At 36.8% G+C, this 27,163-nt stretch overlaps 1 protein-coding gene across 3 annotated transcripts; it reads left to right on the top strand.

Annotated features, from left to right (window-relative positions):
* The first annotated feature begins 1 nt into the window (after position 1).
* On the top strand, positions 2 to 20,376 carry UCHL5 (ubiquitin C-terminal hydrolase L5). 3 transcript variants are annotated; one of them, XR_015259257.1, is made up of 12 exons: positions 2 to 162; positions 1,682 to 1,745; positions 3,565 to 3,670; positions 11,777 to 11,902; positions 11,989 to 12,050; positions 12,128 to 12,258; positions 13,937 to 14,000; positions 15,100 to 15,202; positions 15,663 to 15,776; positions 17,025 to 17,098; positions 17,789 to 17,887; positions 19,771 to 19,888. XR_015259257.1 is itself a non-coding variant. In XM_086753962.1 (11 exons), the coding sequence occupies exons 1-11, from the start codon at positions 81 to 83 to the stop codon at positions 19,813 to 19,815; spliced, it is 996 nt and encodes a 331-aa protein (XP_086610088.1). In that variant the 5' UTR covers positions 2 to 80; the 3' UTR covers positions 19,816 to 20,376. The 3 variants fall into 3 exon arrangements, 2 of the variants coding, with proteins under 2 accessions (XP_086610088.1, XP_086610089.1); XM_086753962.1 differs by lacking the exon at positions 17,025 to 17,098 and having other exon boundaries at positions 19,771 to 20,376; XM_086753963.1 differs by lacking the exons at positions 2 to 162; positions 1,682 to 1,745; positions 17,025 to 17,098 and adding an exon at positions 7,561 to 7,644 and having other exon boundaries at positions 19,771 to 20,376.
* The last annotated feature ends 6,787 nt before the right edge of the window (positions 20,377 to 27,163 follow it).

The raw sequence follows: 27,163 nt of genomic DNA, 5'->3' as shown, positions 1-27,163 counted from the left end.
GCGTGCGGCGGCCTCGCAGCTTAACCGGCCGGCGGCGGCGAACCTGAGGGAGGGAACGCGCGGGCGCGCCGGCTGCCGCCATGTCGGGAGGGAGCAGCGCCGGCGAGTGGTGCCTCATGGAGAGCGACCCGGGCGTCTTCACGGAGCTCATCAAGGGCTTCGGTGAGGGGGAAGCGGGGCCGGGGGGGTCGCGCCGCTGGGCAGGCGGTGGGGTGCTGAGGCCACGGTCGAGGAGCGCGAGTGGGAATCCACGCGTCTGCTGTGACCTCTGCGCGGCCGCCGCGGGCCGTGCCTCCCCGGCAGCGCCGTGCCTCCCCGGCAGCGCCGTGCCTCCCCGGCAGCGCCGTGCCTCCCCGGCAGCCCGCACGCGTTGACCGCGGGCAGCGGCCCGGCCCCGGCGGGGCAGGCCCGGTTTCGGGGCGGTGGGTGCCCGTGGCGGGGCCCTGCCTAGCAGCCAGCGCACACGTACGGTTGTGCCGGGGAGCTCGGTGGGCACATGCCGGCTGGGTGGCCTGCAAGGGGCCGCTTTGGCGTTTGGAATAGTGAATTTTGTATTGACTTGCATGTAATGTCTTTGGCATTACGGTGCTTGTGTGGTCATAACAACAGATAAGTCTACACAGGATTTGGAGTGTATTGTTTAAAGTATTTTCAGTCTACTATCATGGGTCTTTCTCTGGAGATACGTGTTTTAAGTTCTGCTTTAGACTAGCTGGCAGTGTCTTTAAAAACAGTATTATTTTCAGTTAAACAAAGGATGTGAGATGACTGAAGATATGCTCATCTTTGCTTCTTTTTTAAATGTAGCTCTGTTACAAAGACAGCATCAGCATACAGAGGAGAAATTCCTGAAATGACTTCTCTTGACCTGTCTTGTTTGGTTGGTTTGTTTGGGTTTTTTTTGGTTTTTTTTTTTTAATGAATATGTGTTAAAGCCTGTAAATAGACTTTTCCGTAACCTGGATGTACAAGTTGTAAATGTTACTGTGGTTATTTCATGTGTCTGTCTTTACTGGTGTCCTGGTTTTGTCTGGGATGGAGCTAATTTTCTTCCCAGTAGTAGCGGTGTTTTGGAGTTATTATGGAGTTTGTATGTGAAGAATGCTGGTAATACTCTGATGTTATTAGTTCTTGCTAAGACATCGAGGACTTTTCTTCAGTTTCCCAAGTTCTGTGAGTGTGCAGGTACAAAGAGATGGGAGGGGTACAGCCAATACAGCTGACCCAAACTGGCCTAAGGAAGTATTCTGTAACATTGGTGTCATCCCTGGTATATGAGTGGGAGTTGGCTGGTGGGAAGTAATCTGGAAATGACTATTCTGAGATAGCTAGTCAGCATTGTTCTGAGATAACTCTTGGTTCCACTCTGCAATCACTCCTTGGGATGGCCTGTATTGGTTGTCAGGTGGTGAGAAATTGTGCATCGTTAGTTTGTATATTCTATTATTATAATTAATAATTTATTATTATCTCTTCCTTTGGTGTCCTAGTAAACTGTCTTTATCTCAACTCGTGAGTTTTCCTTTTTTTTCTCCTCCCCATTTCCCCACGGAACGGGAGGGTTGGGGGTGAGCAAGTGGCTACATGGTGCTTAGTTGCCAGCTGGAATTAAATTACGACAACTAGCTGCATGCCTTTTAAATGGGGTAGTTGAAGAAATCCATATCTTTGCTTGTTTCAGGTTGTAGAGGAGCACAAGTTGAAGAAATATGGAGTTTGGAACCAGAGAACTTTGAAAAATTGAAGTAAGGCACTTTTGTAATCTGCATGGTTTTTTTCACATTTGTCTGAAGTTGCTGAAAGAATGTATATTAAACTCAGGTGGCTTTTTTGTTTGTTCTTGAGGTTTGGTTGTTTTGGTTTTTTCTTTTTTTTTTTTTTTTTTTCCCCAATTTCCGCAGAAGTTTATTAGGATTTTTATTTCATTGACTACCTGGCAATTAATTTACTTTTTATTAATGCCTTGGTACTTAATCTAGCTTTTCTGGTTTTGGAAAGAGACTTCCATAGCAGCTAGAATGTGAAAATAGATTTCTAATGATTTTGTCATTGGCTTGCATTATATCCTTTGATAAATTCTTTGACAAGCCTCTGTTCCTTGCTTTATCTCCCTTCTTCCTCACATACCATGATACTGCATCTGTTGCCTTAAATGAATTAATTTACTGTACTTGCATACTGTTGTAACTTGTTTTTCCTGCAGAACCACTTCCATATGTATAGGAAGGCAAATAGTCTTGTTACAACTGGCCGTGACTGATATCGTATGGAACAGTTCTGCCCTCATTAGGCAGTATTAATTCTTTTACCATTTTGTCTGTGATGTGTTAAGTGTTCATTTACTAGATTTTAAGAGGAAAATGTAATCTAACCCATACAGTACTCTATTCCTGTGCAGATATCCATCTTTCAGAAGATGGAGCAATTAGTACAGAAGATGTAACTTTAGAATTTTTGCCCGACTGAAGATATTTGACAATTAACACCTGAATGGCAGAAATCTTGCCTGAGAAGTGGTTTATTTGCTGCCTGCACTTTGTACTTCGTATGATACTTAGTCAGAATGTTACCTGTTTTTTTCATAAAGTAACAGCTGGCTTGCTTGTACTGTTAGATATATATCTTTCTAGTCTTTAGTAGTGGCCAGCTTCTTTCCTTCCCACGCACATGTACAATACTTTAACTTAAACAATAAGAGTTAAAGAGTATAATAATGCGTAGCATTTTTCAAATTCCCTCAATGGACCCACTGTTTAAAAAGACATCTCAAACTTCTGATCAGAGCTTAGGAAAAGTTTCTTATGCAGTACAGTAGTATGTTTACTTTTTGTAGATAAATTTTTGGTGGCATGTTTGTGGCGATGACTTTAAATTCAGGTTGATATGATGAATAAGTTTTTGCTTTAATGTAGCGGTAGACTTTGTGAGAATTCTTTACTAATAGATTTTTGTTTTATGGGAATACTAAATACAGTGCAACATGCAGTAAATCTGTTTACTATGCAAGACATGCAGTCTGAAAAGCAAGACACAGTTTTAGTAGCGAAAACTGGATTTCTCTTACTTCTCAGAGAGATAACTCAAAGCATGTAGTTTCACGAGAGCTCCTCTTGAATATTCCATTTACGCCTAAGAGGATTACCAGAAGTTTAGTTCCAGCTCTTATATATGATTGAATGTGAATGACTGACATGAATGTTTTGATAGCTATTTATCACTAACAAGTTCAAAAGAAGGTTGTGCAACTGTAATAGCTACGGTAAGCAGGAAAACCGGCCCTGGTTTATGAAAATTACTGACTAAATGCTAACTCTGGTTGGGATTGTTTAGCGTATACGGAAAGAAGCCTGAAGTATGTTCTGCCTAATTAAAAGACCATATCTGAAAATTTCAGTGCAAGTTCCTTATGTTTAGGAAGAATAACTAATTAACAGAATTATTCTACCAGCATACAGTTAAATTATAGTAGAAGTTTCTAGCTTTGATATTTTTCATCAGTACAGATTTTTTTTTTTTTTTTTTTTTTTTTTTTTTTTTTTTTTTGCTATCAATTTTATTTTTTAGGCCAGTACATGGGCTGATTTTCCTCTTCAAGTGGCAGCCTGGAGAGGAACCGGCAGGTTCTGTTGTTCAAGATTCCAGACTGGATACAATATTTTTTGCTAAACAGGTAAGCCAAGTTCAGTATTTTTCTTAGATATATCATGAAACATTGCTTTTAATACTAAAAAATAAATTATGTTTTTATTAATATGTACACAAAAATTAACATTTTTACAAGGTGAAATAACTAAGAAATTCTGTGAGAGTATTGAAGGATGATTAACAAAACAAATCAAATTGATCTGCCAAGTCAGACAAAATATCATCAGGTATGGAAGAGTAAAGCTCTTAACTGTTTGTTAGCCCTCTCCTATAAAAGTAATTCACTCTTCTGTGCAATAAAGAACTACTTAGTAAACATTCTCAGCAGAATGAGCAATTCATTTTTTTGAAACCACTTTCAACAAATTCTAGGAAGAAATGTTTATTTTGTTCCACTTCTTATTTCTTGTGTTTCTTAAATGCTCTGCAGCTAGGGCGGTATAACTGGATAATACTTTCCTTTAAGAGTTTGCAGACCATTTTGGCATGGGAGTTTTAAGTATTTAAATCAGAAAGGTGAGTTTAAATTAGAAATTACAAAAGAAATTGCTTTTGTTAATGTAATCTATTGTGTTTTATTAAATACTGAGTAGTACTGAGATTTTGTGTTAGCTTTGACAGGCTGCTGTGCATATTTTCTGCAAGCAAGAAAAGCAAGAGAAAGTAACCAGAATGAAAGTAGGAGTATTTTAAAAATGTTTTTAGCTCTCTTTCAAGACCTGCTTCTCAAACAGTGATAAATGTAACAGTCCAACCAGAAAGTGTAACCCTGCATGTGTTAATTACAAAGCTTTCATATCAAAGGGCAAATTATGAGGCTTTCTGTGAAGACTGGTGCATAGACTGGTTGTTGGGTTTGGGTTTTTTGTTTGTTTTACGGATTTTTGTTTGTTTGTGAGTTTTTTGTTTTGTTTTCACAAACAGGGAAGTGTTTTATGTGTAAATTTCAGGATATAAGTAAGTCTCCACATGCTTCTAGCTAAAAGCATAGAAATATGGAAAGCAATGCTAACATGAGGTATATCTGTAGCTCTCCTGGCTACTCTGCACATGTGCTGCTGTTGTGCAGATAATAATCTTTAATTTGTTTCTTTTACAGTCACCTTACTGTTTTATGCTATTATGAATGACTTTATTTCTTGGTCTCTTTTTAAGACTGTTTTCTTAATTCTTGCCCTGCTGCAACTCTTGAGTAGTCCTGCCAAGCAGTGTCCAGCGTTCTTATGATGCAGCAGTAGTTTGCCAAATGTCTTTATAGGTTGACAGATGTGATAGGCACGGGTTTAGGTTGTAATTTTTACCTAATCAAAGACGCTGTTAGTGATCAGTAGGCTGTGGTTACAGAATAGCCTTGAGGCAAAGAATCTCAGGAAAAATCTTTGACCTAACTCTCAAAGGGTAGTTACTTAGCAGGAGGAAGTTACTCTGATAGGAATACAGAGAGGTTTTTTTTTAAGATGAAGGCAGATTTGGTCTTATTTGAGGGAATTCATCTTTCTTGTTTCCTGTGAGTAGAAGAGGTTCTTCTGAAATTGCTGTTCTTTTGGATGCTAAAAAGTTTCAAAGCATTTGTCTGCTTGCTCCACTTTTGCTTTTTTTTTTTTTTTTTCCCCCTTTCCATTTCTGTTTTTGAAGCATGGCACTGTGGTGAAAAGCAAGTAGCTAAAAGGAGCTTTTTTGAGCTTTAAGTTGGGATTGCAGAATGTACATCAGAAAATTTGGATAATGTTAGACTTACTAACAAAACCAGAAAATTAAAGGCTAACAATCAAAAGTCGTCTTTATTTTGTGGCTTTCTTTGAAGCATTCATATTTTACTGTTTCCTTAAGAGTAAAATGTTTTTGTGGAGGTGTAGGAACTTTCTAATCTTCCCACTCGTTCACCTTCTGCCTTTAGAGGGTGTGCTGGAGTGGTTCTAAGAATTTGTTAATTTCAACATGGAAAGCGATTTCTAAAAGTGTTCGCTATTTTAAAATAGTAGTACCTAGTTACACCACTTGATGGCGTGGAATGTATGTTTCAGAAGTAGCTTGCAAAGCATTTAACATTAGAATATCTTTTTAATGTTTTAGTGTTGTGTGTTAGTCAAGTGCAGTGGCTTAGCAAAATCAAAACGTATCTTGTAGACATATATATGTTTGTTTCATGTCAGTTCAGTTTTGTCTGGACTGAGGTATTGTGACTGAACAACTAGTGAAATAGTCAAAAAGAAATAAAAATTAAAAGTCAACAGAATGAAGGAAACTGGTTTTTGTATTTTGGAGGGTTTTGTAATACCAGTTCAGCTGTGGTGACTTTCACATTGGAGGAAGTTAGCCTTAGAGATCCAAATTGAGAAGCTATGTTTTGAGGACTGATAGTATTTTCTGAAGCAAATGGCTGATCTGATGATTTGCTGCTGATGAGAGCAGGACATCTTGGTCCTCGCAGCCTGTCTCTTTTCGACTGCATGGTTCTCTTCCTCTCTTGCAATGGCTTAGCTGCTCATTGAACTTCCCTGAGCCAGTGCAGCTCATCAGCCAGGAGTTTTCTGTAGATTCTCTGTGCATATTTTCTGGGCTGGTCTCCTGCCACGTTATGAGATGTATTTGTTCAGTGAGTCTCTACAAGCCAAAGCTGGTAAAAGGTAAGTGAGAGAGAACAGAGTTTCTTTATAGTAGTGCTGAGGTTACTGCATTTCTTGAAACAGCAGTCTATGAATCCTTCTGAGTCACACAGAGGCACAAGGGAAGACAAGCATTAATATTAAATATTTCTATTGTAAAGTAGCAACGCCTACCAGCAATCATGCAGCTTGGCTCATGTGCCTTTATTTTCTCTGTGCATGTTTTAAGTCCAATTTTATGGTGGCTTTGAGGATGGGGTTTTGATATCTTTCAGGAAAGAGGGAGGTAGATTCAGACTGGACATAAGGAAGAAATGTTTTACACTGAGGGTGGTGAAACACTGGCCCAGGTTTCTTGGAGAGGTGGTGGATGCTCCATCCCTGGAAACATTCAAGGCCAAGTTGGAGGGGGCTCTGAGCAAGCTGATCTGGTTGGAGATGTCCCTGCTCCTTGCAGGGGGGTTGGACTGGATGACCTTTAAAGGACCGTTCCAGCCCAAACCATTCTATGATTCTGAGAATCTTTTTCACATGTCAAGACTTCTTTTTTTTTTTTATTATTTTTTCTTTTTTTTTTTTTTCCCTTAATTACGAAAGGGATGAGTAAAATAACCATATGTTCATTTGTAGACTGGAACCCCAGAACAAATAGATTTGTTTTCTGGGTTGGCAAAATTTTTTATGCTTAAGATTATTGGTCTGTTGATCTGTATCTTCAAGACTGACGTGACACTGCAGCCCTAAAAACCGCAATAGGTCTTTGGCTCTGTTTTCTTTCCCATACATTTTCTTTTACATATTACCATCTAAAGACATCTGGTACAATCCGTTTTACTGCAGAGAAGTTTTAAAGTATCATTCTGAATCCTCTATGAGCAATACTATGTAACTGTTAATATGTAGCAACAATTCAGTATAGGAGACAAACGATGTAATTACAGCATGGCTCCATTTATGTTCAATTTTAATTAAATGTTCCATCTCAAAAATGGTTTCATTTTGTGTGGGGGAAACTTTAGTTAGATGTAAAAGGCTACAGTTCTCAAACTGTGTTTTGCTGAACATCTTTAAAATTGCATTAGGAAACACAATTTTGAGGAGAAGCTTGTGCATGTTCACATTTTACTCATATCCACTTTCATAGTGATGTTGTAGCTGAATTCCAAATGATCTCGTTCAAAGTGAAATCATGAGTATGTTGGGGGGATTGAATTTTAGTGTCTGTCTAATATGCATGCATATTAAAGCTTTTTTTAATGGTCACTTTTATGTGCACTCATGTTATATTTGGCCTCCCTGTTATGCCTAGGTATGATTTGGTCCTCTATTTGAGGCCAGAGAACTCTGGATGATCTTACATACCCTTTGAGCTAGGATACCTAGGCACAATGAGGTGAGTTAAGGATACACTTTTAGCCTTAACTCTGAATTTCCTGATTTCTGTGTTGCTTAAGTAGGCCCTTGCTGTTATTTTTACACACAGTGGCTACACAATTGTACCACTTGATGTATTTGGCTATCTTCAGCACTCTTTTGAATAGCTGTATTCTGTGCTGAACACTGCAAAAGTGGAAACATATCTTGCCAAAAAAGAATGCCATTGTTGCAGACTTATGTACAAAAATCTATTTATTTAATACCTCTTCAGGTTTTATTACTGAAGTATTGGTATCATGCCTTTGTTTTGTGCCATGTATTTATTTTATACTGTGTTGTGATGATAGAACATTACAATTGTGATAATAAAACATTAACTTCATTAATTGTGAATAAAATCTGTATACCTTCAGAAGAAGGGTCTTCTAAATTATACTTTTAATAACAGAACATTGGTCTTTACTTATCTGTGGGCCACAAATAGAAGCATATACATATCTCTTTAAGCATTTCCAATACTTCAGTTGATTTCAAACTCAAAATTTTTGACATTTTCAGGTTTGGTAACATTAAGATAGACCAGATATCTGTGTTAAAGCTAAACTTGGGATAACAGATTACTTAAAAGAAGCAAAATGATTTTGCAACACATCTAATCAAAGTCAGAAAGATATTTTCAGTAATTTAATATAAGTATAGGAAGATTATTTCTTTATTCCAAAGGAATAAAAATAAATAAATAAAATCAGATGGGATTTTTAAATAATCATAGGTTTTGGAACTTTTTCCTAATGCTGAATTTTTCACGTTGAGCTTTGTAAAACCAACTGTTTAGTAACATTGAGGTGCTTAGTAGGTGAACCCCAGGGACTTGCTGGTTATACTACCGATTGCAGCACAGGATTGTCCACAGCATTTGAAAAACAAAATATGTAATCCATCAGATAGAGGATGCAGGTCAAGAACTTAAAGGGCTTCAGCCTTAAGCTGACCCGGAAACTCAGATTGGATCCATAGGGAGAGGTATATGCTTGTGAAGTTACATGTCTCAATTAAAGAGTGTGCCAGAGTAGCCTATTCAAGTGGTTCCTTTGCTTGTTTTAGGCTAAGCTTCACTTTGTGATACGACAATTTTTTTTTTTTAATTTTTTTTGAGATCATCTCATTAATGTGCATGTTTATCTGTATATATATTATTTCCTTTCAAATCTTATTACAAAAACCTTGTACTTTGCTAGCAAAATCTTTCAAATAGGAGTATCTACTTTAAGTTGGAGTCCTGAATATTGATCAATCAAATATCTCACTAGGACTTTGTGGGCAGAAATATACAGGCAAATGTTGAGATTTCTGGACAAATACAGAAAATCCTCTGAAGTTTCTTCAAGTCAAAATAAAAATCGTTCTGGGACAACCTGCATATATTGTCATGCTGTCTGAATGCATAAAATGTTTTCTGCCAACTGTGAGACACCCTAAGTAAGACACATAGGAAATTAGGGTAGATCCTGGCTAGTTTTGCTCTCAAAGGACTCACTAGCTTGTGTGTATAGCAGTGCTGGACTGGCTGTGTGCGTTGATAGGAAGCTGTGCCCATGTGATAAATAACCCTTGCATTCGTTTGCATCTGGTACAGTGCGATCACCTCCTCCTCGCTCTATGCTCCTCGCCCTGCCCAGAAATTACCACTAGCTCCTTCTTCCCTCCTGGTAGTTCTCTCCTGTCATCTAGATCCAGGAACACATTGTCTTTTTATGCATATCACCTGCGCTTGCTTCTGTTCCTCTGCTACAGGACTGTGCTTGCTGCCTTTTCTTTGCCTCCTGCCTCTCACTTTCTGAAGAGTATTTGTAGTTCTATATTGTGTTTCCATTACAATAGCTGGGAGCTACTAGTCCAAGATCCGCATCTGTTGCGTGTTGTTTTTTAGCAGTAAAACAAGATTGTTGAACTTAGTCTTTATACACTTAAACAGACTCCTCTCATACTGTAGTTGGAATACAAAAATATATTTATGCTGAAAGGCAAGTTGCTGAGACTACAAATTCCCTGCCAGGTTTAATTTGTCCTCCTATTTTTGCTGTTGCTTAAAGCTCCTGTATTCAGCTGGTCCAACAATTTCTGTGCTGATCTTGCCTCTAGGCACAAAATCTCTTAATTTCCCTTTCCTTTTTTGAAGCCGTTATTGGGTTAGCAGTCTGCCAGAGCAACTGATTGTTCCATCTTGATTTTGCAGTTAAAAATAGTTGCCACTTAGTTCTGTCTGTCCCTGTAATGTCCTGTATTAGTTATTTAACAAGTGCAGTTTGCTGTAGTGGCCCTCTCTTCATCATAATAGCACTGTTCTAATAGTTCTTCACCATAGGTGTCTCTATCTTCTTTCTGTTCTCTGTCAGCTTAATTAAAATGTTGTAAACACTGCTTCAGCTTAGCCCACTCTAATCCCCGTAGGATCTTCCTGCTTTCATCCTAGTACTACTTTTAGAACTGTCTCTGATACCTTTCTCTAGTCATAGCTCAGAGAATCTTTAGTTCTTCGTTCCTTTTCCTGTGTTATAGTATTAATTCTCTTGAATTATGCCACTTTAGTAGTTTGTGGTTTTTAACTTTGCTACTCTTGTTTGTTATTTCACTGCCCTTGATGGATTTTTCTTCTGTGTCCTTTATTTTGTAGTTGTGTAAACTCCAGCCTTTAGCTTGTGTACCTGCAGTTTGTTTAATGTGAGTTTCAGTTGCTGGAATCTGTTCTGCATGTGTAGTTGACTCCCTTGATTACCATTTAAGTCAATTAGGTTGTATTTTTCTTATTTTAAGTACTTTATTATTTCTTTATCATCTGTACTATACAGACATAATCTGAACTAAGAACACCCTGAAGTACAGAAAATGAATATATGATGTGACTTACAGTGTTAACATAGTAGATTTTGGTTTGTTAGGGACTAGCTTTGATTGTAAAACAGGTTGGTGGTGGTGGCTTTGTGTTTGGTTGTTTTTTGGGTTTTTTTTTTTTCTTTCTCCTTTCTTGTTGGAAGTGGTTTCATATTCACAGCCCTGCATTAATTTTCATTTTTTTAGTACAAAATTGACATCCTGTCTCCCAGTCCTAAGGTTTAAGTAGCATTTTCAATTGCAAAATAGTCTCATAGACTGAGGATACATTATTTCTCCTAGCCTATAGCTCACTGAGGAAAAAAACTGCTAATATAAAGTCTTTCTTGTATTATGGCCTTATACCATTTGATTTGTACTTTTAATCAAATCTAATTATATTTAATAATCCTTGTAATCTCTCTTTTTTAAAAAAATACTGTATTTTACTTTGGATATTACTAAGCAACATTGAAGACATGGCTGTAATAGGAAGGAGTTTGTTTATATTTTCTAAAAATTGAATATTTAATGCTTAAGTTTAAAGAGCAATGTCACACAAACTGGTGACTTAAACCTTAGATTGAAAAGGATAGGTATATTGTAGATTAAGACACAAGTGAAAAATATAAAATTTCATATGGCTTATTATTCAGCAAACCGTCTTTTGAAAAAAAATCTTTACATCTTGGAACACCTCTAAATTGTACTAGTTTGTCCCTAGGATATTTGAAATTTATTTTCCCAATGCAACATTTTTATAAAAATTCTGGATTCCATAATGTGCTTTATTGCCCCAAATTAATATTTATTTGAGCTCTTACTCCTGGTAGGAACTGTAATTACTTGAAGGATGTTCTGTTTGGGAGAGCTGACTTTTTTTTTTTATGACCATAGATAAAATAACATAATTTGGGCAGCTTGCTTTGAATAGTGCTCTATTTGTTTTTCCACTGAGATCAGAGGGCTCCTGTTTCTTCTATGTCCTTTATTAATCACTTTACGGAGGTGGTGAGGCGGTAGAATGACAGAGTTTCGAAGCAGAGGTGTGAAATATCTGCTTTATCAATGAATTGTATATGACAGCCATCCAGCATTCATTTTATTAGTCTCCTACAGCAAAGGCTTTTTTTGTGGCTACTCAGACTAGATTTGCTGCCTGTGAAGCTGCAGTGTGAATCAGCATACAAAGTACGTGTTTGTAACGAAAAACGCTGCTCAGCTTAAATGAAATTTTTATCATTGATACTGAACAAATTCTCAACACTTTTTTCTAGGTCATTAATAATGCTTGTGCTACTCAAGCCATAGTAAGTGTGCTATTAAACTGTGCCCATCAAGATATTCACCTAGGAGAGACTCTGTCAGAATTTAAAGAGTTTTCACAAAGTTTTGATGCTGCAGTAAGTGCCTACTATTTTCTGTATTTTACATATTATAGTGTTATATCTACGTTGGCTTACAGTTTCATTTTGTTACTTACTTTCAGATGAAAGGTTTGGCACTAAGCAACTCAGAAGTGATTCGGCAAGTTCACAACAGTTTTGCCAGGTAACACAGGTTTTAAATCTAGGCAAAATTTGAGCAAGTTCTTTTTCATCTCAGAATTTAAAAAATTTTCTTTGCAGACAACAGATGTTTGAATTTGATGCAAAGTCTTCAGCGAAAGAAGAAGATGCATTTCACTTCGTAAGCTATGTTCCTGTTAATGGACGGCTATATGAATTAGATGGCTTAAGGGAAGGACCAATTGATTTAGGTAATATTTTCTGTTTTTTTCTGAACATCCTTCATTTTACCAATAGGTTATTGCAACAAATTAGTTTTATGTTATAGGACCAAACCAAGTTATTTATGAAAATAAAGCGTATCTTTCAAGTTTTCTTAATGTGCTATTCAGGCTCATCCTTTTTTGCAATCATTTATATTGTTTTATTTTTGTTGGTCTGAAAATGCAATTTTATTTCTGCTTCTTTGACATTTCTGATAATCTCTCCTTTCTTTCAGTAGCCAAACGAACAGGCCATGCAATCCAGTAGTCTTCTAATACCTTAATAGTTTTGTTGCAAAAGAGAAGTTTACATAACCCACTTCTATGGGTTATGTAAACTTCCGGAAATTTACATAATCCACATCTTGTGGATGTTTGGTCTCCTTACCTGAGGAAATATCTTGTGTTCTGAGCTGTCTGTAACAAAAACTGGTAAAACTATGTAATCTTTCTGCCTTTCCTTACTGGTAGTGTGCAATTGCTTTTGCCAATATTTTTCCCCATGTCTTCCTTTTTGTGACCTTGTCACCGAAGACAACTCCCGTGTCATGTTTTCAAAGTTTCTTCTTTTTTTTTTTCTTTTTTTAAATTTTTTTTCTTTAATTTTCTTTTTACAGGTTGATTATAAGTGATCCATTTATTTTCTCACAGGAGCATGAATACAGCTGACTCCATACCCTTTTTATAAATTATGTGGCTGGTGTTTACACACTGCCTGCTTTCTTCTTAGATAGTAAATATTTTCCCAATTGTTTAAAAAAAGAATAGCTACTTTTAGATTTGTTTTATTCTCTTTAAGTCTTGTTCCTGTTTTGTGTCTTGTATTCTTTCTTAACTTGCAGTATGTGTGCCATCTGATATCTTGAGAAGCTCTACAATGCGTATGTGTCTGCACTTTCTTTTGAGTCTGATATGATCTGAGTATGTTCCACACTCCATTTCCAGAGTGTTTTCCCAATTTTCTTGACAGTTGTATGTATTTTTAGGCTGAGTAATGGCTTGCTGCTAAATCTCTTCTTTAGTCTGACTAGAGAGACTACACCGTCAACAAACTTACCAGTAACGTAATTTTTGTGGTCACAAGATAATGAGACTTCTGGGTCTCATTTTTGTGTAAGGTCTTGAAATTTTTGAAGAGGCCTTATCAACTGACGAAATAACCTTTAGTTATTCTCTTGTTTATCTTAAAATCCAGTTATCTGTCATATATTCTTTCATTTTTTTTGCATCTGACTTTTTAACGTATTGCATCTACATAGTATTAACTCTTGATTTTATCTAAATGGAACAACTGTAACTATCCATATGTTTTTTCTTTTGCTGTTTACTTTTATGTTGTCATACCAACTAATTTGTTTTGTGTCATAAAGATCTTGCATAACATGCTTCCTCCTTCCTGTCCCCTTCTTCTTATCAACAAAATAAACATTAGGTGCTTGTGCCTTTAAAATTTAGTTTTTCTCCATTGCTTTGGCCAGTACATTATCTAAATGTTATTAAAAAACATATCTTCCACCTCTTAAAAAAAATCTCCTGAGTAATTTGAGACTGCAGTTGCCAAGGAAAAATTTGTTACGTCCTCTGAAGTTGCTGCGTAAGCCTGAATTATACAAGTCCTAAATTTGCAAAGATGATTAATTTTTTTGTGTGTGTGTGTTTTTTTTAGGTGCATGCAATCAAGATGACTGGATAAGTGCTGTACGACCTGTCATAGAGAAACGTATACAAAAGTAAATGGTCATGATGTTTTTAAAATATAGCACCTTTTATATGTTTAACAATTGCTTATTCTTAATTTCCTACAATTAAAGACTTTCAGCTGAATTTCTTAGGAATTACACTTATGCGTCATTTTTATGTGCATATCACTGTGTGACTTCAGAACCTATTGCCCACCATGAGCCAAATGTGGTGGTAGATAAGTCTCAAATATGCTGTGTTCCTGTATGATTAATCACAGTAGGTACCTGTGTAGTGAAGAGAGGTCCTACTAATACTCTGAGAGAGGAAGAAGAAGATTATGAACTCTGTTAGTCAGCTGTGTATCTTTGCAAGTGAAAACTAAGAGTGCTATTGCCATGGATAAAGTTTGGGTGTGCACTTAGAGTTAAAAATACCAGATAATAATTATATCCAACTGGTATTTACAGAGAACAAGTTTTTCTGAGGTATGTGGCTTGTTTTAGAAATTTAAGTGAGAAAAACATACTGTAGAAGATCTCCTACTTCTTAGCTCCAACCCCAAACTGTGGCCCCAGACATGTTAGAAATAAAGTTGATTTTATGCCATTTTTAGAAAATTATTTTCAAAGTCTTGAAGACTTTTTTTTTTGTAAGCAAAACAATTCTCCAAATGGGACTTGATAGTAATTAAACTCTGAAAGACCTGCTGGTCTAATTGTTGAATGTACTTTTCACGTTGTATGAAGAAGTCTCCAAAGTTCTCTAACAAGTAACAATAACGAGAAAGTAAAAATTACTGTGTGTAGCACTCTTGTGCAAGTTTTGTTGTCAACTATATAATGTTTTGTTTTCTTTTTTTGGACAGTTTCAATATTTTTTTTTTTTGTGACTCCAGACAGCAATAGTAATATCTTGGGAGAGGAGGTTATTAGGAGTTACGTATTGGATAGTGCTCATCTGGGGTCTGATTTTATTTCATGATAAGATTGGATTGATAGCACAACTTAATAGATCCATTTAGATTTTCTCTTTATTTTTCCCAGCAAAATGCATTCTTTTATAATGAAATCATGGAGGAGGTTTTTGAGTTGTCATGTTAATGATAGATTTTTAAACTGTTTGTTTGTTTTGTTGTTCCTCATTTAGATACAGTGAAGGTGAGATAAGGTTTAACTTGATGGCTATTGTATCTGACAGAAAGATGATATATGAGCAGAAGATTGCAGAATTACAGCAGCAGCTTGCAGAGGTAGGCCATGGTGTTTCAGTTACTGGAGTAGTTCTCTGATCATAGTTCTGTGTCTGTGCTTTGTTATTCACCACCTCCTTTCCTTGCTCCAAGTGGAGTATCGCCACAAAAGCAGGGAAGGGTTACCACATATCTGTCCAACACAGTGCAGTGCTGTATGGATGCACTGTTGCAGCTGCTTAGTTCTGCATGAGCTGATTTGAGCACTCGACACAGTATGACCCTGTCATTGTGCTGCTCTGTCTTCACTAATTTGGTGTGGTAGTGGAGCTGTTCTTTTCCTTCTACCTGAACTATTATGCTTATAACTGCAAAAATGCCTTGAATGTTCTTGTAACTGTAAGCAAAACTGAATCTTTCTGTGATAGAAATACTCTTAAGACAATATTTATTTTCTGTTAAAAAAAAAAAAATTAAATGCATTCATGTAATCTATTTCACTTTTTCTGTTTTGTGGAAGGAGGAGCCTATGGATACAGATCAAAGTAGTAATATGTTAAGTTCTATAAAATCAGAAGTTGCGAAATACCAGATGTTAATTGAAGAAGAGAACCAAAAATTAAAAAGATATAAGGTATGTAGCCTTTCCTTTTCTGATGAAACTATTGGAAAAGTTGTAAGGAAAAGCCAGCTCTTATGTCTATGGGAGGCTGTTGCAATTAATCTGAAGGAATTGGATAGGTACAAGAAAGACTGTTCTGTAAAATTCATACTGCATTCCTGAACTTCCAGGTTAATTATAGAATCATAGACTGGTTTGGGTAGGAAGGGACCTTTAAAGCCCATCCAGTCCAGCCCCCCTGCAAGGAGCAGGGACATCTCCAACCAGATCAGGTTGCTCAGAGCCCCATCCAACCTGGCCTTGAATGTTTCCAGGGATGGGCTATCCACCACTTCTCTGGGCAGCCTAGGCCAGTGTTCCACCACACTCAGCATAATTTTTTTTTTTTTTTTTCCCCTTATATCCAGTCTGAATCTGCTTCCTTCTATTTTAAAACCATTACCCCTCATCGGATCACAACAAGCTCTGCTGAGCAGTTTCTCCCCACCTTTCTTATAATACTGGTTTGCTTCCTTTTAGTATAAGGCTTACAAGTTGATTTATAATGATCTCTGTAGCTCCCTTTGTTTTGCCGCTTCTTTGTATCTTAATTTTTTTTTTTTTTGAAGCAAAGTGAGTTCTAGAACTCCTACAAAGAAGTTGCTCTACGTGCCCCAGAAGGCTAATCAGTCTTTTCTCACTGGGATTGCTAATTACACTGCTGTATGTAACAATGGCCTATTACTAAGTAGGATTTTTTGGTTTTTTACTAGAAGGACTTTGAGGTGTTAGTCATAACTCTTTTTCTACAGAGCGTTCGTATAAGCTCACTTTGCCTAAAAAACCAGAATCAGTGTCAAATGTGGTATTGATGAAATGAGATATGGGAGAGTTTCTCTGAAATCACCTGGTACTTTTTTGTAATTCCCTAATAGCTTTAAAGGAATGTTTTGAGGGGAAAAAAAAGCTGGGTAACTAATTTTTTTTTTTTCTTAGTCCCTTAACCTGGTTTTGGGGTAGTATAGCAAGTGGCTAGATTAAAATTAAATTTTAAAAGTTGTGTATATCAAAGGATAAAGAAATGAAATAAATGTTTTTCACTAGAATTTTATGGTTTTATCACTAAAAATCAAAGAATTTTTTTACTGGTTTCTAGAAGGTACAGACCAAGACTTCAGTAATTCTAATGATAATTTCAAATACATTTCTACAGTACATGTGTTAAGTTGTGAAGTGTTGTTATCTGTCTCTAAAACAGTGTTACTACATTCTGTTCCACGGCATCAGGATGCAATTCAAGAAACTCTGTAAATAAAAAAATCTACCCCAAAGCATGTGCTTTACCAATCATGAGAGTAAGCAAACAAATGAAATTGCGGGGTTAAAAACCTTGATGTTCCTAATAGTATGTGGAAATATTATGGAAACAGCTTAAAAGTCAATTTTTTAATTATTTTTTTTATTATTATTTTTTTTTATGTTTAGGGTATCTACTTGGGGTCTATGGAGGTCATTCCTCTCAGTTGAAAAACCAAACAATCTCTTACCTTTCTGAAGGATTGAACCATTGTAGGAGCTGCAAAGTATTTAGTATTAAAAAAAAAAATAGTTATGCTTTTGCATTACAGAAATGTTTAAGTCTTCAGCCTATATGCTGCGGCCACTTCTACACAAGGGACTATAAAAAATTACATAGATTGAATTGCAATATAAGTTAAGGGGTGGGGGAAAAGTGAATAGTTTAGGTAGCAGTACTTGTCAGTGTTGCAGCAGTGGCTAAACCACATAACCTACTTAATCATTGAGGGGTTTTTGGCTAGTATGACAAAAGACTGTAAGGAGAGTTTGTGCCTTAAGCAGTAACTTCATCCAGCATATACTTTCTCACTGTGTGCTCAGATTTTTATTTCTTCAACTTTTTTTTGGCTGACTGAAATTTAAAAAAAGAACTTCAGCTCTTGAGAGAGGTTGGACAATGACAGGGATGGGAAAAATCCCTGTTTAGCTATATAATAATTCTGATAATGCTTTTAATTTATTTTTAGATCGAAAATATTAGAAGAAAACATAACTACCTGCCTTTCATCATGGAATTATTAAAGACTCTAGCAGAGCACCAACAGTTAATACCATTAGTAGAAAAAGTGAGTATTTCCTAGCTGACTTTTAAGAAACAGTATATTACTATAATTCTTCATAACTTCTAATTAAAATTAAAAATGCAGTCAAATGTCTTGGAAGCATAAATGGGATGGGTTTGCTTATTTAAACCGCTACATTCAGATATATTGCTAGTTTATCTGATAGTCCCTTGCAGCTCTCAAGAGGCACAATTCGAGTGGAGCCTGGAGGGATGAATCAGCTTTGCACTATTACGCAAAGGCAAACTGTATCTCCTCTTTGATAACCTCAACAAGTTTTTCTAGTGGTGGTATAGCAAGAGGCAATTCAATATCAGCTAAATGATCACATTACAGGGTATAAGATGGTACAGGAGAAGACACATGTGATTTGGGCTTTTCTACGTGGGAGATTAGAAGTCCTATTAAAACTATGATGTGTAGCTCCAGTTAGTATGTGGTAGAGTTCCCCGTACTATCTTAATATCCCTTTTTTGAACTGAAGATTGTTTAAGTGTATACATACACAGACGTTTATGTACGAGATTCATTTCTTTTGCCAACCTGGATGCCCAGTACTCAGTTTTGTTGATTTATCTAACTGCCAACACTAGATGGCAACCTTTGCACAGAGGTTCTGGTAATTTAAGCAGCTTGAAATTTGTTCTCTTCATTTTCTGATGATTTACTGGCTCATTGTTTTCCCTTTTTTAAAGTATCTAGCCATTAACATCAATTAACTATTCAGGTTTGCGTTAAGGCTTGTTTATTAAAGTATGTCTGTCACTTTGGCAAGGTTATAGAACTGTACGGCTAGTCAAGTACTTCAGTTGTTATAAGATCAGTGCTGGCTTGCATACCTACTCGTGTGCCATAGGCAGTATCTCTGATTTTGAACTCGCACTGAAAAAGGATGTCTATATTGTTATAATGAAAAAAGAGCTAAATACTGCACTTAATGAGTACATTCTTTAGCTGAGTTTGCTTAGGAAAATACGATTGCAGGCTAGTAGCTTATAAGACAGTAACTTTTGCATTCAGTTTTTAATCTTTTCTTGGGTAACTTGTGGAGTTTTAATCCAGTTTCATGTTAACAGGAGTTATTGTAACACTGTCAAGCTTCTTTTACAAGTAAGTTTCCAGTGAACCCAAGTGGCTGGTGATAACAGGTCTTAATTCTAAATTAAGACTGAATTAGATAAAGTTCTGTTCAGGAATAAGTGGTAACAAGGAGCAGTCTGATTCAGAATGAACAAATATTTTTACAGAAAGATGGCTAGTCTTCTTGCCTTATCTTTTTTCACAAAATTCATAAGGAAGAAAATTCTAGTTCCCTGTCAATTTGATCTATCAATTGATACCAGCTCTATGAGAATCTGTTTGAAAATATCTTGGTAGGAACTCTGGTGGGGTTTTTTCCACTCTGCTCTTTTGAAAGATCTGAAAAAATAAGGTCTTGGTTACTTTAGAGTTTAATTTGTGATAATCAGTGTATCTGAATGCAGTGTTTTCTTGTGACAACATAAAGTGTTTTCATTAGGAAGAGTTATTTCTATGTTAAATGAAATTAATATGGAGGTGTGAAAAATGAAGGTTAAATTATGTTTTAAAAGATTGCTTTTTTCACCTCTTCTTTTCCTCTATGGAAGTTACCTGATCTTAGTTTCTTTCATCTTATTTACTTAAACCTAGATGTATTCTTAAAAGGCTTTATATATTAACCTAGTAAAATAGTAGTAGGATACTTCTGAAGGGTCTAAATTTACATTTAAAATGTCTCTCTTCTACAGCAGATTTTGTTCAATTTTCAAAAACATAATGAGTCCAAAGCTCCAGAAAGAGTCAAAGCTCCAGAAAAATCATATTTGGCTTAGCGGTGCTTAACATCATCTCCCTTTGTTTTCTAGGCGAAAGAAAAACAGAATGCCAAGAAAGTTCAGGAGGCCAAGTGAAGATAATTCATATAATTATGTGCTTCTGAAACTATTTTCATGACAACAAATAAAACTTTTCATAAACTTTAAATTTTGTCCAGCGCACGTTTGACAATTGTAACAGTTTGTCTTGTACTGTATGCACGGGTCTAATTTTCTTCCTTCCCCTGCATCTTGTGCATGTATTACTGCCAAGTAATGTTTAGGTTCTCTTGGTCAAATTCAGTATTTAACAGGCTAGCTGATTTCTGAAAGCTTAGGAAGTGGACCTAAAAATGCGCAAGGAAAATGTACCCATTTTGTCCCACTTGAATATATGATAATGACACAAATGCCAGAGTTTAAGTATAAGCATGAGCTTTCTTTGCTCATCCCTGCTAACAATTATAATACTATCCAATTGTTCAGTGACGTACCCCGTGTCTTTGTTTTTATGAAGTATGTGTCTAATTTTTTTACAAAATTGAAAAGTATGACTTGAGCTGTAGAAACATTTGCAAAGACCGATATATAATCACAAAAGATCTGCATTGCTTTAGTAGAAAAGATAATAAATATTCCCATTTTTATTTTGGCAAACTTTCTTCTGTGGTATTTTATTATTGGATAAGACAATTAGGATATGTATTGGAGGTCATCAGCTTTGTGACTTGGAGTATATGCATTCTAAAGCTGAGTTAGAAAGGAGGCACGCTAAGGTTTTGGAGAGTTAATATTCTTGGATATAAAGTAGTACGGGTCTGCAGTATGTTAAATTTAAAACAATGCTTTTTAATTAACCTTGGGAGGTAATTTAATATTAGAAAAAACACGTGTGGAAGATTCTTGTTGATAACAACAGGTCATGGTAACAATACATAATATTTGAATTACTGAAACATTGTTAGTGCATAGTGTATATAAATTTGTTCAGAAAACTTACAGTTTCTTCCTAAAAGACTCAGACAAGAAATGGAAAGAAAAACAAGCAAAAGAACTTGGATTGCTTGGAAAACATTTAAAAGCAGTCGAATGTGTTTGTTTCGCTTACTTTGCCTGCAAGCATACTTTGTGAAACAAGCATACTTTGTGAGGTCCTTTGGTCATGTAGAGTTGTATGATGAGAATATACTATCTTTAGAGAATTTTTTTGAAACTCCGGTAAGAAACGAATTCCGTTATCTGTTGGCGGTTCATATATATTGCATATATGTTGACAGGATAAAATTTGGGCCAAAGAAGTAAAACATACTGTGCTCTCCTACTGCTGAAGTATTCAGTTGATGCTGAAGCACGCACTGCCAGAATTTTTGAATCTTGTATATGAAGAAATCCCTTCAAAATTAGTGGGTGTAAGTAGGATGGCTAAGCCGCATCAAACTGACAATGCAGTTATTCCTAGAGTAAAGTAAATGTGCCCAAACCAAATACTATTGGAACCTTGATCAACTTCTTTTATTTGTTGTCTACCTCAAAAGCGTAAAAGGCAATTTCAGTGAAGGAATGTCAAGTTTATAGCCTGTGTTCACTAAATATCTTTGTGCAAGAATGCCGGTGTTCCCGCAAAAGCATTTTAACGTGATTTGCTACTCCAAGAGGCTGTATCCAATGTAAAATCCTTACAGAATGCTCAGAAAAGTTTGAATCATTAATAGCACAAAAGTTTTATTAATAGTGGAAGTATGATACAGATAGTTTTTTGTAGAGGAGGAGCAAAAATGTGTTTAAAAAAAAAAAAAGACAATTAGATTACTAAGGATGTATGGGTCTGACCACTTTATGCCTTGCTAGTGAAACTTCTTTCTCTTCAACGTTATGCATTTCTGAGATGGGAACTGTGTGGGATCATAAAATACAAATTTTCTCTGAGGTCCCTGAGTATTCTTATGAAATGAAATATAAATAGAAATGCATCTTCAAGGAAACAACTGTAGAGGAATTTTTTATTTTTATTTTTTTTAGAACACCTGATAGGGATATTAAAATCAATCGTCTGTATGCAGTAGTGGTTTGTTGAGGTTTTCTGGTTTGGTTTTTTTTTTTCTCTCCCAATTAATGTATTTTTATCCCTTAAGCTCAAAAATAGCTCATAGTAAGTTCTGCTAGCATTCCGAGTCTTTTATGTTCAAGACATCTTGTTTAGCAAAAGTGGTGATAATGCAGAGTTGTTCCCTCAGAGTTACAATTACAAGGCTAAGTGAAGTTGAGGTAGGTTTCTCACTGTAGAACAGCCGCAACTTGCAAAAAAACCAGTTCAGCTATGGAGCCTTTTTGTCTGATCTGGATAATCTCACTTCCCTCTACTAATAAGATCTAATAGAGTTTGTTATATTGAAGGCACTTTGCTAGTCTAGTTAAATGTTTTGCCATGATAAGCAAGTATTTTCCATATTTTGTACAGTTTGTTTATGCTTTAGTTACATAAGGAGATTATGTTAATATTTGACTTCTTTTTTTAATTATACACATTGCTAATTGCCAGGGTTACGTCTCTCACAATAACGAAGCAGTCATTGGCGACTTTATCGGTATCTGATATTTACAGTTCCGTGAATGAAAAATAAAAGTCTGCTTTTAAGCAAATATTTTTTTTTAATAAAGATGGCAGTCTGGTACAAAGATAATGGCTATATCCCAGTTTAAACAAGAAAACATGAAATAACTGTAAGATATTTCTCATGAAAATAATTTCTGACTTGAATATCCAGTAGCAACTCTTATTTGAAACACTGTCTGCAAATGTACACGCAAGTGTGTATGTGAATTACCATTTCTTCACACCAAATGCTGAAAAATGGTTTTTATGGTAAAAAGTCAGATTTCCTTCTCCTTAGTGGACAATACTGTGCTACGTAAGACCAAAAAGTTTGTGGTTCCATGTTCACTGTCAAGTCTATCAGAATATTATTAAGCTATTGTGCTTTTACAGTTGATGGAAAAGCAAAGAGTAAGTCCTGAGGAAATAAAACGCATGCATAATTCTGCTGATAGTACTTGAAGTAACCTTCTGAACAGCCTGACAGATTTGACTTGATTCATCGTGGTTACTATGTGGTGTGCTTCAAAAAATAAAAGCATCATGGCTTACGAATTTTTGTTTCTCAATAGAAAAATTGTTTTCCGAGAGTGGAAGAGAATATTATGAACTTTGTCTTGTACCACATCTTTCTCATTCCACTTTTTGTTTTTCGAGTAGTACTTTGGTCATTTCTTAATCACTTAGAAATCTACAGAGTGTTTCAGGAAGTTTTGCACTTGGTATTTACTCTTTGAAGTCTAAATGTGGTTGAGCTAAGAGGTGATCTAAGCATGACTGCAGATTCCTAGATTACTGTTGAAAGTGCAGTTTGATTTTTAAGGGAAAAAAAGACTTAAAAGTGAAGCTTCTTTGGCCACTTTCGTTTATTTCTCCCGTGTTCCTTCTTTTAAATGCTACCCTGACCAGCTCTGTATCCCCACTCACATAATATGAAAGCAGGGATTTGCTGTCTGAAGTGATGAAGCACTGTCAGGTATGTGTTTTAGGAACTGTGTATGTCTGTGAGTGATACTTTATCAGAAAGGCATTAACTAGCTGAACAGACTGTGACTTTAATCATGGAAACGCTCTAGTGATGGAGGGAAAAGAGAAACGTCAGTTGTTGCAGTAGCCCTGGAGATGATGAAAGCATTTATGTTCATGTATCTTTGAACTTGAAGCTGCCATGTGTAAAGAACTGGTGTCTTTACAGTGACTCCTGTCTTCCTCCAAACCATTGTTTTCCCAGTTCAGAGAATATTTATACTGTAGGTATACTGATGGTTACTGGCATGAGATGATGTATCAGATTTCCCTTTAACTTCCCACTCCCCCATCATGTAAACTCATTTCCAACTCTCTGCTAAGTCATTTCCAACTCTGTAAAAAGTAAAAGGGGAGTGAGGAATTTACTGAGTTTTCTACATCTGTCTTACTGCCTTACCTGCTTAATTACATGAAGGAAAAAAGGAAAAAATAATTTAAATGTTGATACGTGGGAGTGAGACGGATGTTATTGTCGCATTCAACAGGAACTGGTAGAGACTATTACTTAACATTGTCTACGTACTAGCGAGAAAATTTATTTTTGCCTGCCTGAGAGATGATAGAGAGAGCTTGTTTTAGGGGAGTTTTCACACTATGCTGAGAAATTGAGAGATCAGAACAGTAGGATTATGCTGTCCCAGACACCTGACACTCATTATCCAGAGCTCATCTGTGTGTCTCTGTACAGTGTTGACATGTGCTGTGGAAAAAGCACTGGGGAAAGGAGGGCTGTACAGCTTTTTCTCTGATGCATCACCCAGTTTAGTAAGCCTATAAAAGCAAACAATCCGAACAACTGAGTGCACTGACTTCACGTGTGTATTCACAAGTCAGAAGAAAGACAGGTTTTGCCCATGTGGCCTTACTGGCCAGGGGTTAGTCCTTCAGGGATGTTGCGAGACGCTTGAAAATTTTCATCACACTATAAAGAAAATATCTCTCCCGCTACCTGTGCACCTTGAAGGGTCAAGAGTTTATTGTTAAGATCTTGAAACTGTGCACTTATCATCTGTAATGAGTAAGAACTCATTTTACAATAACTGCAGGACCAACCTTGGTCTCCTTTGAGACAGATTGGATTCTGTTCAGTGATAAAGGCTTTTTGAAGTACAACGGTCATATCTTGAAACGTGAAGTTGCTTATTAGTTCTAAGAGAAAATAAATGAGAATATGTGTGCATGCAGTGATGAGTGCGGGCACTTAGATACCCCCACATGAAATCAGAGAAATTCCCGTTTCTGTAAAGTTGAATTATTCTTACTGAAACTTCCCTTTGTGGAAGCAGCTGGTACACTGAGTGCTGGTACAGCAGACTTCGAGTATGTACTTAAGCTGTGGAGTCGTCTTGCTAGATCTTGTGATCTCCAACTTCATAACTTGGTATCTTGGCCAAAGGATCTTGAGAAATCTCTCCCTCTCTCCCCTCTGTCCCCCATGCCTTAGAGTTTACCTTGAATAAAAGGAAGAAACATCAAAAAGTTGCATAGCATTTCTTGACTCTGGCAAAGGAGAATGAGGGAGATACGGAATAAGGTGGTGAAACCAAATTGGAAATAATAGGAAAGCTGAAGAAAGAATAGAAACAGAAATCATTAGGTATTTCTTTTTTTTTATTCTGTTTTCTTTTCCCAAGGGAAGGAAAGGGAAAAAGTTGGATGAAAGGTACTTCCTTTGGTGGTCAGGAGATGATTAGTAATTGTGTGACAATCTGCGTAAAGCTGTAAGTGAATCTTTGGATGCAGGGTGTTCTGGGGCAAAGGAGGCTTGCTGCTCGTTCAAGCTGCTAGGGTACCTTCAATACACGGCACGTTGAAATAACCATGTCGGCTTTTCACATGTGTGTACATGAGATCTTGTGTCTGAATTTCCTGAACTATTTTTGAGGGAAATATTTGGCTTAAACAATCTTTTTCTTCATAGTAAGCAGAAGATCTATGCAATAAATTTGATTGATTTGTAATTTTTTTTTACAATATTTACAAATGCTAATCTCTGTCAGGCTCATTCATTTTTGTTATAGAGTAAAGGAATCCTGAGTGTGTCTTTTGGATATAGCTAGACCTCTTTGCATTCCACTACGCTGTTTCTTTGAGTAGCTTTTCAATATATACAGCCTCTTCATAGTACTTTATTTTTCATTTTTCTGCAATATTGAGCATCTTATAACATGAGTTAGAGTCTAGGGAATGTTGAACCTGGCCTTTATCTTTGACTCTTAAAAATTCATTATTTAGTTTTACATCAAACAGTTCCCTATCTGAAGTATGTTGTTACGTGAATGACTTGCTGTTTGTTTGAGGAAGTTAATTCTGTTGGCATTTGCTGCATTTGTTTCTGTTAAGTTCATGATGTTAGGTAATAAAGGATCTAAACTTCCTAGCGCGTTTGAAATGTGTAAGAGTCAGACACGACAACAGAAACATCAGTGAATTCCACAAGCAGCAAGAAATCTAGCCTGAGGAAGGAGGAATAGATAATGCTGTGGTATGTGATTCATGTCCACTAAACCTGATTCACTTCTTGTGACTCATAATAAATCATTGATTAAACGTAAAATGATCTTCCTCCCATTGCAAAACGCGTAGGGATGTCCAATGAAAATAACCAAGCGATTCAGTTCTGCTTGGGAATTCTGTTCAGTAGTTGCTTAACTGAAGGTATTCCAGTTGTTTGTGAAAGATCCCATAAGAATTTCCTGATAAATTCCTGGTCAGAATGAATGTTTAATACTTCAGATACCAGAAATGTCACCCACAATTTTGATCAATTAAAGCAAGGAAAAGTACTGAAGCAAATAAAGGAGAGCAGTTTAAAAGAAAGATATGAGTGCAACTGAATTTCAGTTTGCTTGTAGTGTGACAAATTCTTCCTTTTCTTTCTCAAAATGTTTACAATTACAGGAAGTGTTCTGGATAAGAAATGCGTTATGCACACTCAGACTTTATAACCAAAGTTATTCGAAAATTGAATCTTACAACTGAGAAGAAAAAAGTCAAAGGAACCAGTCTGAGTGCAGAGTTTGTCTTTGCTTTATGCTTTAACTTAAGAATGGCATCTTTTCACTTTGAGATCGTTTCACCACATAGACCTAAATTAATGCATTTGACCTCCTGTTGTTGCAGAGCAGACATGGAAGATAACATGACAAACAAAGAGGGGAAATACTGTCTCTGTGTTCCATGGCTGAAGGAAACATTCCCCCCTTCCTCCCAACCTGCCCCGTATGTCTGTTCAATGGCAGGCTTGACGTTTGGAAGATTCCTGACCCTCTTGCATTTACTGTGTGATCCGGAATAAAGCTTCTGGTAGTTTTGGCTTCAAAAACCGTTTGCCAGAGCCTCAAGCACATCCTCCCATTCCTCCCAGCTCCCATTGCTGCAGTTATTGTCCCTGTACTGCAGCCCTGTACCCCGGTAATCCAGACTCTGGCTCTGACCCACAGATTTGACTTTGCCTTGACTTCAGGCCTGCCTGATTCCTGTGCTCTTCCCTGCTGATCGCTGCTTCCACCTGCCCCTCGTTACTGTCTGCAGATCTGATCCTGACTCTTACCTGCGGCTTCAACCTGGCTTGACTGTGGGCCTTCCTCATGTCCTGTCTGAAGACCTGGGCTGTGCCTGAGCCTGGCCCCTGTCGCTGGTCCTGCTCTGCTCACCTTTGCCAGGTATGGTGGGACTGTGGTGCCGTCGGTGAGGGCATGGCCCTGTCAGCCCAGCTCATCCTCCCAGGCAGAGCCGTCTGCCCTCGCCCTGCACTGACTGCTACAGCACCACCCTGGATCAAACTAAAACGTGCTGAATGCCAGCAACATCACAGCTATG

Source organism: Chlamydotis macqueenii, chromosome 8 (assembly GCF_036417535.1).
Source record: "Chlamydotis macqueenii isolate bChlMac1 chromosome 8, bChlMac1.mat, whole genome shotgun sequence".
Classification (NCBI taxonomy): Eukaryota; Metazoa; Chordata; class Aves; order Otidiformes; family Otididae; genus Chlamydotis; species Chlamydotis macqueenii.
The sequence above is the reverse complement of the archived record's forward strand: the minus strand, read 5'-3'. Positions and strand labels throughout refer to the sequence as shown.

Bases quoted from the DNA above. Each gene is read 5' to 3' on its own strand.
- UCHL5 (XM_086753962.1), top strand. From the start codon at position 81: ATGTCGGGAGGGAGCAGCGCCGGCGAGTGGTGCCTCATGGAGAGCGAC. The intron at 11,903-11,988 runs GTAAGTGCCTAC...ACTTACTTTCAG, and splicing joins CACAAAGTTTTGATGCTGCA to ATGAAAGGTTTGGCACTAAG. The intron at 15,203-15,662 runs GTAGGCCATGGT...GTTTTGTGGAAG, and splicing joins TACAGCAGCAGCTTGCAGAG to GAGGAGCCTATGGATACAGA.